The sequence below is a fragment of the Bos javanicus genome, chromosome X (genome assembly GCF_032452875.1).
Source record: "Bos javanicus breed banteng chromosome X, ARS-OSU_banteng_1.0, whole genome shotgun sequence".
In the NCBI taxonomy this organism is placed as follows: Eukaryota; Metazoa; Chordata; class Mammalia; order Artiodactyla; family Bovidae; genus Bos; species Bos javanicus.
Window position 1 is genome coordinate 36,538,965 of NC_083897.1, and position 17,948 is coordinate 36,556,912.

The 17,948-nt window shown below is 42.7% G+C and overlaps 1 protein-coding gene across 2 annotated transcripts in view; it reads left to right on the forward strand.

Moving 5' to 3' along the window:
- The first annotated feature begins 239 nt into the window (after nt 1–239).
- The window catches only part of LOC133242751 (uncharacterized), a 50,672-nt gene continuing 32,963 nt past the window's right edge, over nt 240–17,948 (forward strand). The window contains exon 1 of one of the 2 annotated variants that reach the window (XM_061408894.1): nt 240–1,165. In XM_061408894.1, the coding sequence (XP_061264878.1) occupies nt 809–1,165 (357 nt within the window). In that variant the 5' untranslated portion in view covers nt 240–808. The remainder of the gene's footprint in view (nt 1,166–17,948) is intronic. The other variant, XM_061408895.1, reaches the window with a different exon arrangement.

Consider the following 17,948-nt stretch of genomic DNA (forward strand, 5'->3'; position numbering starts at 1 on the left):
GCATATATATGGAATTTAGAAAGATGGTAATGAAAACCCTGTATGCGAGACAGCAAAAGAGACACAGGTGTATATAACAGTCTTTTGGACTCTGTAGGAGAGGGAGGGGGGATGATTTGGGAGAATGGCATTGAAACATGTATAATATCATATAAGAAATGAATCGCCAGTCCAGGTTCGATGCAGGATACGGGAAGCTTGGGGCTGGTGCACTGGGATGACCCAGAGGGATGGTATGGGGAGGGAGGTGGGAGGGGGGTTCAGGATGGGGAACACGTGTACACCCGTGGCAGATTCATGTATGTATGGCAAAACCAATACAACATTGTAAAGTAATTAGCCTCTAATTAAAGTAAATAAATTTAAATATCAAAAAAATTATGCATGTGCTGAAGAGAGGACAGAGTGGGGTCAATTCTAGTTTAGTGATGTTTGACTTGTAGCAGAATATAGAGCCTATTTTGAAGTTTTTCCGGGAAACCCATTTCTGGGAATAGTGATTTGGGACGAGGCTGTGAAGGGAAGAAAAAAAAACAAAAAAAAACGCCTTGTGCTCCCAGGCAGGGTGGTGTTCCCCACTTCCTATCTCACTCTGTCGAAGTTCAGGTCAAGCCTGGCATACAGGAAAAGGAGGGTGAAGCAAAACGTTTTTGCCTACAAGGGAGTAGGGAATGGGCCCAGTCAACAAGCAGAGGAGTGCTGCAGCGAGGGCGGGGCGGGGCGGGGCCGGGGCTGAGCAGGGCGTGGTGTGGCGGAGGCGGGGCCAGGCGCACTTTCGCGGGGCGGGGCGGGGCAGAGGCGCGCGCCAATGGGCAGTGGCTGGCTTCGCGCCCCGCGCCAGATCCGGGATCGCGTACTCTTGCTACCTGGTGAAGGCGCCGACAGCGCCCAGGCGAGCCTGGGGAAGAGTCGCCAGCGCCACAGACGCTTTCAGGGCATGAGGACGGCAGTGGGCTTTGTCAAGATGCAGCCGCCGTGCGAGAGCCATGCCCTGGCCGGCGTGGCGGCCGTGGCTGCGGCGGACGGCGCCCTGCGCCGCAGCCCCAGCCCGTGTGAGCTGGGGCGCGAGCAGATGGTGCCTCCGCGGCCATGGATGTGGGACCTGCAGGCGCTGTTCACCCTGCGGAGGAAGCGCCGCGCCGCTGGGGGCCGGGGGAGTGGCCGGGTGAGTGGCCGGGTACTGCGCGGCCCGAGTGGCCGTGGGAGGCGCGCGTGGAGCCCGCGCTCACCCTCCGGGGAGGCCGAGGTGGTCATCTGGAAGTTGGGAAGGTGTCGGGGGCCAAGCCCTTGTGCAGGCCTAGGCAGAAGAGGGACCCGGGAAGGCGGGGTCCTGGGGTGACCCCCCGTGGAGCAGCGTTTTTTTTTTTTTTTTCCTCTCCCCTAGATGCATCTGACTTAGCGCACCTGGACTCTCGCTGCAGGACAGTGAGCATCGCCCAAAGAAGGGCAGTTTGCCTGTCCCCAGAGGAGGAGCTGCAGGTGTCCGGTGCCTAAAGACCGGCCCTGTTGGGACAGGGAGCCCAATGCTCCACGCGTGAGACCTTAGTTTGCAGGAGGCAGGAGACGTGTGCACTGCTGTCGGACGCCTCGTTGCAACTTTGGGCATCGACACTGGCTTAGAACCCAACTAGGGACACTCCTCCACCAGGAAATCCTAGGGAACACATCAGCAGGAAGTCAGTATTTAAGATTCTGGGGGCATCGCCGAGCACTAAGCTTTGTCACCAACACTGGCTCTGGCGACTGCCACGGCCTAAGGACAGACGCGAGTTGAAGGTCTGGGGCGAGCTCTAGCTCCTGGGCTCCCCAGTCACCAGCACTTAGTTCTTGGCGACGCCACCAGAGTCTTACGTATTGACTTCCTGCTGGTGTGTTCCGCAGGATTTCCTGGTGGACGAGTGTCCCTAGTTGGGTTCTAAGTTTATCTAATGGCCCAAGCAGGTCAGGCATGCTTTGTGATGAAGAAAAGCAGGACAGCCTGGGATCTCTCATAAGTCACTCAGCAGGCCTTGCTGACTTGTCGGGTGTCCCTGCTCACTGGGGCCTTGGGCACCTTTGGGGGTGTTTTACTTAGCTTTTAAAAATCTTAAGGAGACTTTAAGGAGAAGGTATCACAAGGTAGATATTTTGGTCTGTAATGTAAGAAAGAAGTCTTAGTCGTATGCCTTAAAAGATCTCACTGGGGGACTTTCAGCTCTTGAAAGATTGGTTTGTGAAACTTGAGAGTTAGGGAGAAACACTGGGTTTGGTATGGCTTCCTTTGGGCAAGAAAGCATCTGAACTGACATGGAGTCTTTGCCTTTCTAGGCTGTGTTCCTCCACCCCTGAGAATTCTTCCCACATAGAGATGACTGTACATGATCGACCTAAGAAGGATGTTTTGAGGATTAGCTGAGCAGTAATAGGACATCTTTAGGTCAAATGACCAGGGAAGTTTAGGAATTACCCAAAAATGACCTTAATGTGTGGAATACAGGGTTACCTGCAAAGAAAGCGAGGAAATGTGTCCCAAAAATGTGATAGCCAAATAAACACAAAAATCAGAATTAGAGACTTTGCAGGAGTCTAGGGGAAGGTAGGTCAAATTGTATTCCTGTTATCCTTGGACAGTTACTTTTTCACTGCACAGGATACTGACACCATGAGGGCAGCCAGGCAGTCTGTGAGGAGGATTACCCAGGGTTTCTGTGTAAATAGATCTGGAGTGTTCATCTGCGTAGAGGCTTGTGTTTCCCCATGCCTGGGATGATGTTGTGGTGTACCTTGCCAAAATACATATTTACTCTAATTATTCTGAATGTGGTTACTTCAAATAAGGTATACTTTATTAGCCCTTCTTTGGTTCTAATACTGCATTAGCTCTCCTTGTGACATTCCAAACACATTTCATAAGTGCGTGGCCAGTTTTTTGTTTTTTTAATTGGGGTAAGATTGTCAAATTTTCCAACATTGAAAACCCATAATTTTCAACTGTTTTCCCTCCTTTGGCTCTGGAAGCACCTTTGTGGTTGTTGAACCTTCCCATCAAAGGGGTTGGAAAGGGTTTGAAAGTATGAGAAAAACAGGTGAAAAATGTATTAGTTTGTTCAGGCTACCATAAAAAAAAAAAAATACCATAGACCTGGTGGCTTACATAATAGAAATGTATCATCTCACGGTTTTGGAGGCTGAGAAGTGCAAGATCAAGGTGCCAGCATATTTAGTTTCTGGGGAGAGCTCTACTCCTGGCCGGTAGACAGCCACCTTCCCTCTATGTCCTGACATGACCATTCCTTGGTGCCTGTGGAGGAAAAGATATCCCCTCTATCTCTTTTTTTAAACTGAAATATAGTTGACATAAACAGGATATTAGTTTCAGGTGTACCACCTACTGATTGGTATTTGCATACATTGGAAAATGATGACTGTAAGTCTGCTGCTACTGCTAAGTTACTTCAGTCGTGTCTGACTCTGTGCAACCCCATAGACAGCAGCCAACCAGGCTTCCCCATCCCTGGGATTCTCCAGGCAAGAACACTGGAGTGGGTTGCCATTTCCTTCTCCAATGCGTGAAAGTGAAAAGTGAAAGTGAAGTCGCTCAGTCATGTCCGACTCTTAGCAACCCTATGGACTGCAGCCTTCCAGGCTCCTCCGTCCATGGGATTTTCCAGGCAAGAGTACTGGAGTGGGTTGCTATTGCCTTCTCCGGACTGTAAGTCTAGTTACCATCTGTTCCCATATGAAGTTATTACAGTGTTATTGACCACATGCCTTATGCTGTATATGACATCCTCGTGGCTTATTTATTTTATAACTGGAGACTATACCTCTTAAGCTTGTTCACATGTTTTGTGCCACCCCCCATCCCTTGTTTATTCTCTGTATCTTTGTCTACTTTCATTTTGTCTTGGTTTTTAGATTCCACATGTAAGTTAGATCATTCAGTATGTCTTTCTCTAACTTATTTCACTTAGCATAATACCCTCTAGATCCATCCATGTTGTCGCCAATGGTAAGAATTCATTTTTTTGGATGGCTGAGTAATCTTTCATTAAATGTATATACCCCATCTTCTTGATCCAGTCATCCTTCAGTGAACATTTCACATACTTCCATATCTTGGCTATTATAAATAGTGTGGCAGTGAACATAGGGGTGCCTATCTTTTCCAGTTAGGGCTTTTGTTTACTTTGGGTAAATAACCACATGTGAAATTCCTGGATAATATGGTAGTTCTATTTTTAATTTTTTGAGGACCTCCATACTCTTTTCCATAGTGGCTGTGGTTATTATAACTTTAACCAAGGGTACTGGAGGATTCCCTTTTCTCTGAATCCTCACCAGCACTTGTTGTTTGTTGTCCTTTTGATGATAGTTACTCTGACAGATGTGAGGTGATATCTCATTGTGTTTTTGAATTGCATTTCCCTGATGATTAGTGATGTTGAGCATCTTTTCATATGCCTGTTGGCCATCTGCATGTCTTCTTTGGAAAAATGTCCCTTCAGGTCCTCTGCTCTTTTTTTTTTTTTTTAATGGGGTTATTTTTGTTTTTGATCTCTAATATTCTTGAAGAGATCTCTAGTCTTTCCCATTCTGTTGTTTTCCTCTATTTCTTTGCATTGATTGCTGAGGAAGGCTTTCTTATCTCTCCTTGCTATTCCTTGGAACTCTGCATTCAAATGGGTATATCTTTCCTTTTTTTCCTTTGCTTTTCACTTCTCTTCTTTTCACAGCTATTTGTAAGGCCTCCCCAGACAGCAATTTTGATTTTTTGCATTTCTTTTCCATGGGGATGTTCTTGATCCCTGTCTCCTGTACAATGTCACGAACCTCCATCCATAGTTCATCAGGCACTCTATCTATCAGATCTAGTCCCTTAAATCTATTTCTCACTTCCACTGTATAAGCATTAGGGATTTGATCTAGGTCATACCTGAATGGTCTAGTGGTTTTCCCTATTTTCTTCAATTTAAGTCTGAATTTGGCAATAAGGAGTTCATGATCAGAGCTACAGTCAGCTCCCAGTCTTGTTTTTGCTTACTGTGTAGAGCTTCTCCATCTTTGGCTGCAAAGAATATCAATCTGATTTCGGTGTTGACCATCTGGTGATGTCCATGTGTAGAGTCTTCTCTTGTTTTATTGGAAGAGGGTGTTTGCTATGACCAGTGCGTTCTCTTGGCAAACTCTATTAGCCTTTGCCCTGCTTCATTCCGTATTCCAAGGGCAAATTTTCCCATTACCCCAGGTGTTTCTTGACTTCCTACTTTTGCATTCCTGTCCCCTATAATGAAAAGGACATATTTTTGGGGTGTTAGTTCTAAAAGTTCTTGTAGTTCTTCATAGAACCGTTCAACTTCAGCTTCTTCAGCATTACTGGTTGGGGCATAGACTTGGATTACTGTGACATTGAATGGTTTGCCTTGGAAATGAACAGAGATCATTCTGTCGTTTTTGAGATTGCATCCAATTACTGCATTTCAGACTCTTGTTGACCATGATGGCTACTCCATTTCTTTAAGGGATTCTTGCCCACAGTAGTAGATATAATGGTCATCTGAGTTAAATTCACCCAGTCCAGTCCATTTTAGTTCGCTGATTCCTAGAATGTCAATGTTCACTCTTGCCATCTCCTGTTTGACCACTTCCAATTTGCCTTGATTCATGAACCTGACATTCCAGGTTCCTATGCAATATTGATCTTTACAGCATCGGACCTTGCTTCTATCACCAGTCACACCCACAACTGGGTATTGTTTTTGCTTTGGCTCCATCCCTTCATTCTTTCTGGCGTTATTTCTCCACTAATCTCCAGTAGCATATTGGGCACCTACCAACCTGGGGAGTTCCTCTTTGTCATTTTGCCTTTTCATACTTTTCATGGGGTTCTCAAGGCAAGAATACTGAAGTGGCTTGCCATTCCCTTCTCCAGTGGACCACATTCTGTCAGACCTCTCCACCATGACCCACCTGTCTTGGGTGGCCCCACACAGCATGGCTTAGTTTCGTTGAGTTAGACAAGGCTGTGGTCCATGTGATTAGATTGACTAGTTTTCTGTGATTATGGTTTCAGTGTGTCTGCCCTCTGATGCCTCTCGCAACACCTACCATCTTACTTGGGTTTCTCTTACCTTGGACGAGGGGTATCTCCTCACGGCCGCCCCTCTTGACATTGAACGTGGAGTAGCTCCTCTCGGCATTCCTGCACCCATGCAACCACCGCTCCTTGGACATGGGGTTGCTCCTCTCGGCCGCCATTCCTGACCTCGGACGTGGGGTAGCTCCTCTCGGCTGCTCCTGCACCATCACAACCTGGGACTCTCGGCCGCCGCCCCTGAAAAGGAAATTCTGTGTATGCTAACTGCACAGGTCAAACAAAACCGCTGAGGAAATCAGATCTGATTTTTACTTAGGAGAATTAAATCATTAAAGCTAAAGTTTATGTAAACACAAATGTTAAGAAAGCTTCATTGCCTATTTGCAGTGAGGGAAAGTGGGATACCAGAAAGGTAACTCTGACATTTCAGTTCAGTTCAGTTCAGTTGCTCAGTTGTCTCTGACTCTTTGCAACCCCATGAACTGCAGCACCCCAGGTCTCCCTGTCCATCACCAACTCCTGCAATTTACTCAAACTCATGTCCATTGAGTTGGTGATGCCATCCAACCACCTCATCACCTCATCCTCTGTCATCTCCTTCTCCTCCTGCCCTCAATCAGGTGGCCAAAGTATTGGAGTTTCAGCTTCAACATCAGCAATTCCAGTGAACACCCAGGACTGATCTCTTTTAGGATGGACTGGTTCGATCTCCTTGCAGTCCAAGGGACTCTCAAGAATCTTCTCCAACACCACAGTTCAAAAGCATCAATTCTTCGGCACTCAACTTTCTTTATAGTCCAACTCTCACATCCATACATGACTACTGGAAAAACCATAGCCTTGACTAGATGGACCTTTGTTGGCAAAGTAATGGCTCTGCTTTTTAATATGCTGTCTAGCTTGGTCATAACTTTTCTTCCATGGAGCCAGTGTCTTTTAATTTCATGGCAGCAGTCACCATCTGCAGCAATTTTAGAGCCCCCAAAAATAAAGTCAGCCACTGTTTCCACTGTTTCCCCATCTATTTGCCATGAAGTGATGGGACCAGATGCCATGATCTTAGTTTTCTGAATGTTGAGCTTTAAGTCAACTCTCCTCTTTCACTTTCATCAAGAGGCTCTTTAGTTCCATGAATCAGTCTTGTCCCATCTCCCCATTCTGCTTATGGAATCTACTTGTCCTGGCACAGATTCAACAGTACCCCTCCTGCAGGTCTTGCATGCTTTGCCCATTGGGATTAATTCTTCCTCAGGTAAACCTCAGAGTTTACCTACCACTATGAGTCTATTTTCACCACCTTTCTTATCACAGTTAGTCTTGTATTTGAAATGCCTGTGTGTGTGCGTGCTAAATTGCTACAGTCATATCCAACTCTTTGGGACCCCATGGACTGTAGCCACCAGGCTTCTCTGTCCATGTGATTCTCTAGGCAAGGATACTGGAGTGTGTTGCCATGCCCTTCTCCAGGGGACCGTCCCAGCCCAGGGATTGAACCCATGTCTCTCACATCTCCTGCAATGTCATGCAGGTACTTTACCACTAGAACCACTTGTGCATATAAGACCTAGATGAGGTTGTAAAATCTTGTAGGGCAGAGATAACTTATATTTGTATTCCCCTATACTGTCCATTGCAGTGCCTAGCACATCATAGATGCTATGTTACAAAATGCATACATGAATGAATGCTGGATGGATGAACAAATGGATAAACAAAACTCTGCCTAGCCAAACACAGTCATCCTAGGTTGAGGAAAGTCAGTCAGAGGTCTTAGCAGATGCAGTCTCAAAGGTTTCAGGGAAATATATTACCCCAAGAGTGTTGGAGGCTATAAATGGACTCCAGCTTGTGGCATGTTCAGATAAGCAGGGAAGAAAGATGATTTTAGCATCAGTATGTGAGTGCTTTATAATAAGGAGACCCTGAAAGCTGGGCAGCCAGCAAAACAGGTTACAGAATCCCAGGCATGAAGTATTAGCATGGTAATCCATAAAATCACGTTAACAGAAACTTCTGTGTTTTCCTTATACTATTCACATCTGTGCATTCTGTGCATAGATGGTGTATTAAAAAGCAGAGACATCACTTTGCTGACAAAGGTCCATCTAGTCAAAGTTGTGGTTTTTCCATTAGTCATATACGAATGTGAGAGTTGGACCATAAAGAAGGCTGAGTTCCAAAGAACTGATGCTTTTCAACTGTGATGTTGGGGAAGACTCTTGAGAGTCCCTTTGGACTGCAAGAAGATCAAACCAGTCAATCCTAAAGAAAATCAACCTTGAATATTCATTAGAAGGACTGATGCTGAAGTTGAATTCAAACACTTTGGCCACCTGATGTGAAGAGCCTATTCATTAGAGAAGACCCTGATGCTGGGAAAGACTGGAGGTAAAAGAAGAAGCAGGCAGCAGAGGATAAGATGGTTAGATAGTATCACTGACTCAATGGACATGAGTTTGAGCAAACTCTGGGAGATGGTGAAGGACAGGGAAGCCTGGCATGCTGCAGGCCATGGGTTTGCAAAGAGTCAGACACAACTTAGTGACTGAACAACAACAACATTCTGTGCAGAGTTTCCATGCTAATTAAATGAGATGATATTTATAAAGCTGTTTGCAAACTTCAAAGCACTATACCTAGAGCACTGCCTTTCTGTAGGGGTGAAAGAGAAGGGACAGATGAGATGATGCCTTGGAGAAAGCAGAGCCTGGACCAGAATGGCAGAAGGAGTGGGAAAGTAAATAGGGTGTCAGAGATCATGCCCAACCAGAAGACAGAGACCTTTGACAATATGTTTCTTCCCGTCACTGGATGTGAAGCATTTGTAGCCCTGATCTAAGCCAAACACAGAGTAAACCATGAGAAAATCTGCCTGAGTGTATTTTGGCAACATCATATGAGTTCATATTGGCATTTGAAGATCTGGATGAGAATACAGAGATGTGGGGCTAGAGAACACTCAGAGCAGGAAGGTCTCTTAAGTCCTTAAACATAAAGTAGGTCTTCTGAAGAAAATGACAGCAAGGGACCAGGCTGTTGTTTTCATGTATGTACCTGGAATATACAGAGGAGAAATTGAATTCATTCTAAACAGAGATAAACCTGAACATAGAAACTGCAGAGTAAAATTTCTTCTCAACATAATAAAGACTTTTCTATCCATTTAAATCCATGTTGAACTTCAATAGTCCGTGTGTGTGTGTGTGTGTGTGTGTGTGTGTGAGAGTCACTCAGTCATGTCTGACACTTTGTGACCTCATGAACTGCAGCCCACCAGGCTCCTTTCTCTATAGGGATTCTCCATGCAAGAATACTGGAGTGGAGCGCCATTTCCTTCTCTAGCATTCTTACCCTTGCAAAATGAGTAGACTTCATGGAACTTTATTTTATCAGATGCATGGTTGGATTCAGTGACCTGGAATGCTTCATCTGACCAAACACTGGGATTTTTCACCGGCCCTAGTGAATAGTGAGGTGGTTATATAGAGCAGCAGTTCTCAAAGTGTGGCCTGGGGAACTCTGGGAATCCTCAATACCCTTCAGGACTGTCATAAGGTCAAAACTATTCTCTTAATAATTCCAAAATGTTATTTGTCTCTTGTGTTGTCATTTTCTCAAGAGGATACACTGGTGTTTTCCAGAGGCTACAGCCACGATACTGCAACAGACAGAATGCAAGAACAGAGAAGAGATTCCAGCAGCTTCTACTAAGCTACATCAAGGAAACTGACAAAAATATAAATAAGGCCATTCTTTTCACTATACATTGCTTTGTTTTGGAAAACCATTATTTTTCAGAAAGCATATTTCTATTAACAAATATGAAAAAAGTGAAGTTGCTCAGTCGTGTCTGACTCTTTGTGACCCCAAGGACTGTAGCCTACCAGGCACCTCTGTCCATTTAATTTTCCAGGCAAGAGTACTGGAGTAGGTTGTCATTTCCTTCTCCAGGGGATCTTCCCGACCCAGGGATCAAACCTGGGTTTCCAGCATTGCAGGCAGACACTTTACCTGAGCCACCAGGGAAGCCCATTAACATATAATCAGCTTATTAAATATATATATATATATATATATATATATATATATATATATTAAAAATTTGCTCTTTTCAATTTTGAATCAGATAGCCAGCCCAGGTTCAATGCAAGAGACAGGGTGCTCAGGGCTTGTGCACTGGGACGACCCAGAGGGATGGGATGGGGAGGGAGGAGGGAGGGGAGGTTCAGGATGGGGAACACATGTAAACCCATGGCTGATTCATGTCAATGTATGGCAAATACCACTACAGTATTGTATAGTAATTAGACTCCAATTAAAATAAATAAATTAAAAAATAAATAAAATTGTAAGTATCTACAGGCATGACCCACAGGAAAAGAAAATCTCTTCAAGACCTTCAATAATTTAAAGGTGTAAAGGGGTCCCAAGACCAAAACTCAGTCAGAAAAAAATAAGTCTCTGATAATAAGAAAGGAGGGAGGGACTTCACTGGTGGTCCTGGAGTTAGGGATCCGAGCTCCCAGCAAAGGGGGCAAAGGTTCCATTCCTACTCAACGAACCAAGATCTCAGAAGCTGTGCAGCATGACTGGAGAAAAAGAAAAGAAAAAAGAGAGAGAGAGAAAGGAAAGAAGGAAGGAAGGAGAAAGAAAGGAAAAAAGAAAGAAAGTAGGGAGATGGGAACAGGGTAAAGAAAGTGTTCTGCCCTCCCACTTTCCAGCTACCTTTGCTAAATTAACACCACTTTCAGCCTGACACAGAACTGGGGTTTTCCACAAAGGTGGCTACTAGAGGTATCTGGATGGTGGAACAGAGGATCTATACTTTGGAATCAGATGAGCCTGAGTTTGAACTCAGATTTTTCCACCTTCTAGAGGCCTTAAATTACTTGGCCTCTCTGAGCCTCCATGATCTGTTCTGTGAATTTTTAAGACTACCAGGTTGTTGAGAATATTAGACAAGATCTTCATGTAAAATCTAACCCAGTGAGATACCTCTTAAAGTACAGCTCTCCACGTGACTGTTGATCAATCCCAGGTGAGATATTAACATATAATAATATGGGAAGCCTCATGACCTGGTAAACAGATGGTGGTCTACATGTGATTTTCACCAACTCTCCCCACATAATCCCCTTTCTAGACAAACCCCAAATCTTTAGACATGTTATTCCTGAAGCACCTACTTTACTGCCAACCACTGAAACATAACTTCCTCATAACTTCTCTATTCTGAATACAGCTGTGGGGGAGGAGAACAAACATTGAACGTGGAATCAAAAACCCAGGCCATGTCCCACATTTATTGATTTATTAGCTCTGTGACATTCAACAAGCACTTCACCTCTTTGAGCCTGTTTCCTTATCCATAAAAGAGGGAATAATAAAACCTGGCCTGTGGGGTGGTTATGAAGGCTAAAGTAAATAATGCCTATGAAAACACTGAGCAAACAGTTATATATGTTTTTGTCATTAATAAATTTCATCTATTTTATATTTAAAACTGATCTAACTTAAAAAATTCCACAAAGACCACTCAATCAAAATTATCTCCAGGTAACTCCCTGAAGTCCTAACCAGGACACCATGCTTTCCCTGCCAAGTGCCCAGGTTTGATCCCTGGTCAGGGAACTTACACTGTTAAAACTTAGACTGACTGCAAGCCATGCAGTCAAAAAAAAAAAAAAAAAGAAAGAAAAAACAATCTCCACACATAAATACATGCAAGTGTGTGTGATTGACTGTAATATGAAATTTGCACACATTTTTACAAGGCCACAAACTTTGTGAATGTCTTCTGGCCAATCCCCCCAGTTAATTTTTCTAAAGTCTGAAGTCAAGCCCTAATAAAGAGGAACACTATGACATATCAATCTTTATTTCTAAATACATTTACTTAAAAGTGGTAGTAATCTTGATAAGAACAGCAATGAAGAACTTTCTTAGAAAATGAAAATGTGACACTCATCTGGTTCTCTCCCTATGACTTGGTCTCTTAGGAGGGAAAAAGAGAGCTTGAGGAGGAGATGCTTGCAGGGGTAAGAATTTATAAGCAGAGCTGCTAACAAAATCTTTTATCTGCAGGTGCTGTTTTATGTCTATTGATTTAGAAGTAGGAAAAGCTGTTAGTCATAAAGTTCTTGTTTATTCCTGATGAAATATCAAAACCTCCACTGTCAAGGCTGAAAGAACATGACTCCATTCTCCACTCAATTCAGGATGAGCCAGTTTTGGTTACGGTCCACTGAGTTACATGCATATTTGTTATCCTTGGCTCCTCTTTGGCTGATGTCATTCTTTCTAAATACCATGTAAATTCCCCCTCACTTACAGTGTTGTTCTCTGTGTGGTGGGCATTACAGGCAACTGTAGCCTTATGATTTCAGATCAAAACTGATACCGTTTCACTTTTCGAATATGTTGATTTGAAATATGTTTGCAGATACCATTCACAATGGTAACAATGGAATGTCGTATTTATTTTCAAGGGAGACTCAGAGGATCAACAGGCCTTAATGTTTATAAAGTCTTAATAGCTCTTCTCAAGCTGTATGGACAAGATAGTTTTAGACCTCTGTTTATGGTATAGACATCAGAAGAGAAGATGAACTCAAGAGTCCATGAAATCATTGGAAAGACTTGGAAGCACTGGCAGAAGCTGAACAAGCTACATCTTTGGTCTCAGTTCCTTCATTTGCAAAATGAGGAACAACCTGCCTCATTAGATCCCTGTGGAGAAAACATGAGAGAGTAAGGGTAAAGTACATAGAATAATGAAGGCACAGTCAGGAGCATAGGCTTGTGAGAGGATATCTTTATTACTCTTCAATCTGAGCTACAGAGATTTAAAAAGGGCTGGGAACTTCTTGAAGTCATATGAAAAATGCCTGTGTACTTCTCTGATGAAAGAGACATAGGTGTCATCAGATCTTCAAAATAGGTGCATGTGTGCCTGCCAAGTTGTTTTTGTCGTGTCTGACTCTGTGCGACCCTTTGGACTGTAGCCCGCCAGGCTCCTCTGTCCACAGGAGTTTCCAGGAAACAATACTGGAGTGGGTTGCTGTGACCCCTCTTCAAAATAGGTAACCTAATCACAAAATTTCTAAGACCCGTGGTACTTGGGTTGAGCCTAAATTTCTAAATGTGAGTGTGTATATACAGACCACAGATGAAGACAGATGCAAGCTGCCCCATTTACACCTGTGGCATTAATTACGATGCCCACCAGAATATAAAGCGTTTCTCCTTCATTAGTGGACCCATATCTGGTACAAATGGATCTCCCTCCAACACCCAGCACCACTACCACAAGATATAAACCTGAAAATGAACACAAGTTCACAATCCACACTGGTGGTCATCAGGTAGCCCAGTATCTGCTAGCCAAGAGGTTTTGGGAAGGGTCAAAGGCAGTCTGGGAAGGGGCAAAACAAGTGGAAACCCAACATTTCTGTTGATGCTTACATCCTAAAAATACCACAAAGAAGCGACAACCATCACAGGGCCAGGTATGAGAGGGAAAATGCTAGAAGAGGAGACAGCAAAGAAGACATTTGCAGGCATAATGCTTTACTTTCTGCTTCAATTTTGCATTTTTCTTTCAAAGGCAGCACAGATCCTCTGTAAGAAGAAAAAGACAAATGGTATGACGGAATTTTGTGCCTGTTTTCTGGAGCATTTACTACAGAATTTATGACTCTTTGTAGTTACTATTGGATATGTATTTAGAATAATTTTCTGCCATGACAATAGGTAGTCCTCATAAACTTTCAGTCTCTAACAAGAGGACAGAGATATTGCTTTTCTAGTGTTTCTGTCTGTTAGTTTGTTTATTAATAACCCTGGATAACCTACCTCAACATAATAAAGGCCATGTATGATAAGCCAACAGCAAACATTATTCTCAATGGTGAAAAAGTGAAAGCATTCCCCCTAAGATCAGAAACAAAACAAGGGTGTCCACTTTCACCACTATTATTCAACATAGTTCAGGAAGTCCTAGCTACAGCAATCAGAGAAGAAAAAGTAATAAAGGAATCCAGATCAGAGAAAAAGAAGTAAAGTTCTCATTGTTTGCAGATGACATAATACTGTCCATAGAAAACCCTGAAGATAGTATCAGAACATTACTAGAGCTAATCAGTGAATTTAGCAAAGTTGCAAGATACGGAATCAATACACAGAAATCATTTGCATTTCTATATACTAACAATGAAAAATCAGAAAGAGCAATTAAGGAATCAATCCCATTCACCATTGCAACAAAAATAATTAAATACCTAGAAATAAACTTACCTAAGGAGACAAAACAACTGTACACAGAAAATTATAAGACACTAATGAAAGAAGTCAAAAATAACACAAACAGATGGAGAGATATGCCATGTTCCTGTGTAGAAAGAATCAATACTGTGAAAATGACTATCCTACCAAATGCAATCTACAGGTTTAATGCAAGCCCTATCAAATTACCAATGGCATTTTTCACAGAATTAAAAAAAAATTCACAATTCATATGGAAACACAAAAGACTCTGAATAGCCAAAGGAATCTTGAGAAAGAAGAATGAAGCTAGAGGAATCAACCTCCCTGACTTCAGGTTATACTACAAAGCTACAGTCATCGAGACAGTGTGATACTGGCACAAAAACAGAAATATAGACCAATGGAACAAGACAGAAAGCCCAGAAATAAACCCATGCACCTATGGGTACCTTATTTTTGACAAAGGAGGCAAAAATACACAATGGGGCAAAGACAGCCTCTTCAATAAATGGTGCTGGGAAAACTGGACATGTAAAAGAATGAAATTAAAACACTTCCTAACACCATACACAAAGATAAACTCAAAATGGATTAAAGGCCAAATGTAAGACCAAAAACTATAAAACTCTTTGAGGAAAACATGGGCAGCACACTCAATGACATAAATCAAAGCAAGATCCTCTATGACCCACCTTCTAGAGAAGTGGAAATAAAAACAAAAGTAAGCAAGTTTTTTAAACCTTATTAAACTTAAAAGCTTTTGCACAACAAAGGAAAGTATAAGCAAGATGAAAAGACAACCCTCAGAATGGGAGAAAATAATAGCAAATGAAACAACTGACCAAGGATTAATTTCCAAAATATACAAGCAGCTCATACAACTCAATACCAGAAAAACAAACAACCCAATCAAAAAGTTGGAAAAACACCTATACAGACATTTCTCCAAAGAAGACATACAGATGGCTAACAAACACATGAAAAGATGCTCAACATCCCTCATTATTAGAGAAATGCAAATCAAAACCACAATGAGATATCACCTTACACCAGTCAGAATGGCCCTCATCAAAAAGTCTACAAACAATAAATGCTGGAAAAGGTGTGGAGAAAAGGGAACACTCTTGCACTATTTGTGAGAATGTAAGTTGATATAGCCACTATGGAAGATGGTATGGAGATTCCTTTAAAAACTAGGAATAAAACCACCATATGATCCAGCAATCCCACTCCTAGGCACATACCCTGAGGAAACCAAAATTGAAAGAGACACATGTATCCCATTGTTCATTGCAGCACTATTTACAATACTTAGAATATGGAAGCAACCTAGATGTCCTTTGACTGACGAATGGATAAAGAAGTTGTTGTATATATACACAATGGAATATTACTCAGCCATAAAAAAGAACACATTTGAGTCAGTTCTAATGAGGTGAGTGAACCTAGAAGCTATTATACAGAGTGAAGTGAGTCAGAAAGAGAAAGATAAAGGCCATATTCTATATAGGATCTAGAAAAAAGGTACCAAATAATTTATTTACAGGGTAACAATGGAGAAAGAGACATAGAGAATAGACTTATAGACGTGGGGAGAGGGGAGGAGAGGGTGAGATCTATGGAAAGAGTAACACGGAAACTTACATTGCTGCTGCTGCTAAGTCGCTTCAGTCGTGTCTGACTCTGTGCGACCCCATAGATGGCAGCCCACCAGGCTCTGCCATCCCTGGGATTCTCCAGGCAAGAACACTGAAGTGGGTTGCCATTGCCTTCTCCAATCTTACATTACCATATTTAAAATAGATAGCCAACAGGAATTTGCTGTCTGTCTCATGAAACTCAAACTGGGGCTCTGTATCAACCTAGAGGGGTGGGATGGGAAGGGAGATGGGAATGAGTTTCAAAAGGGAGGGGATATATGTATACCTATGGCTGATTCAAGTTGAGGTTTGAGAGAAAACAGCAAAATTCTGTAAAGCAATTATCCTTCAATAAAAAATAAATTAGTTTTTAAAATAACCCTGAATAGCTACTCAGTATCCTAAGTAATTGAAGATACTTTGCTTGAAATCAACTATTGTTTGTGCTGAAAAATAATTAATTCTTTTTTCTATCTGGGCAATGTGAACAACTTCCTGGAACAGGCCTTATTACTTGAAAATCACACTCCTTTGGCTCACATTACATATCTCTGGGCTCAAACTAAGAATGATGCTGATTTTTCCTTAACAAGCATATCAACATTTGATGTTCTTCCATCTTTCTGCCTTATTTATAGATCATTCTCAGGAATCACGGAGCCAATAGTTATAAAACACTATTCCTGTGCTCAGCACTGTGTGAGCTACAGATGTGGATGGTAGCCTTCATTACCTCCAGGAACTCAGAAAGTAGTTGGAAGAGTAAAAATAATCACATTTGAAAAGAGAGGAAACTATTCAATAGTCACTAAGCCCTACTGTGTTCTGTTGTTGGGGTGGGAAGATAAGTGGGAGTACATGCCCTCCGGGAATCAGCCTGCAGTGCAGGAGATGCGGCAGCCATGAGTTTCATCCCTGGGTCAGGAAGATCTCCTAGAGAAGGAGATGGCAACCCACTCCAGTATTTTTGCCTGGGAAATTCCATGGACAGAGGATCCTGATGGGCTACAGTCCATGAGGTCGCAAAAAAGCTGGACACAAATTAGAAACTAAATAACAACAACAACGTTCCTTCCATAGCAGGAGGGTTTTCTTATTAGGAACTGTTTTAGGGAGAAGAGGTTCTAAGACTTGTAGAACTTCAAAGGAAGAGGAGACTATTGAAGCTTGGCACAGTTAGGAAGACATTGTGGCTAAGGGATGTTTTGAAGGATGAGAAGAATTCAGACAAGCAATGGGGAAAAAAGAAGATCATGGAAGTAAAAATGACCAGATTTGCATGATGTCCAGGGCCAGGGGCAGTACACAAGCTGGACAACTATATCCACTGGCCCCGGAAATGGCCCTGACTTGCTCATGATAAGAGGAAAAAGCAAAGCACATTGAGTAATGGAGAATGAGAGCATGCTGGGCTGTGTGGGACAGGCTAGATTGTGGAGGGCCTCAAAAGTCCAGCAGAGAACATTAGAAGGTGCATGGTAATCCATAGGGAGCATGGTATGTTTCTTAGTTGGGGATGGATGCAGTGGAAGCATGTTTGGGGATAATTAGCAGAGAAACAGGAAGCAAAGTTGCCAGGAATATCTAGAATTAAGATCAACAAGGCAGACTTGGAGGTAACCACAGGGACCCCAAATTGAGGTGATGATACCTGAGGCTATTAAACAGCGTAAGTGGGAGTGGAGAAGCAAAGACAAAATGAGCATCTGGAAGGAAAACCTGACCAGATAGGAATGGAAAATGAGAGAGGATTCAGGCAGGGACAGTCCCTTTAACACACAGGCCCACACACTTTTGGTGCTCAGTGCCTTTGACTATGGTAAGATAATGTCGAATCTTCAGTCCAGTAAACTCTCTTGCTGTTATCCAAACAAAAGAAAAACTGGGAAATATTATTAAATTTTATGAAACAAATTCTGGGAACCAAACAAGGGGTTTTGTGCTTTACAGTTCAATGCTAACTCGGT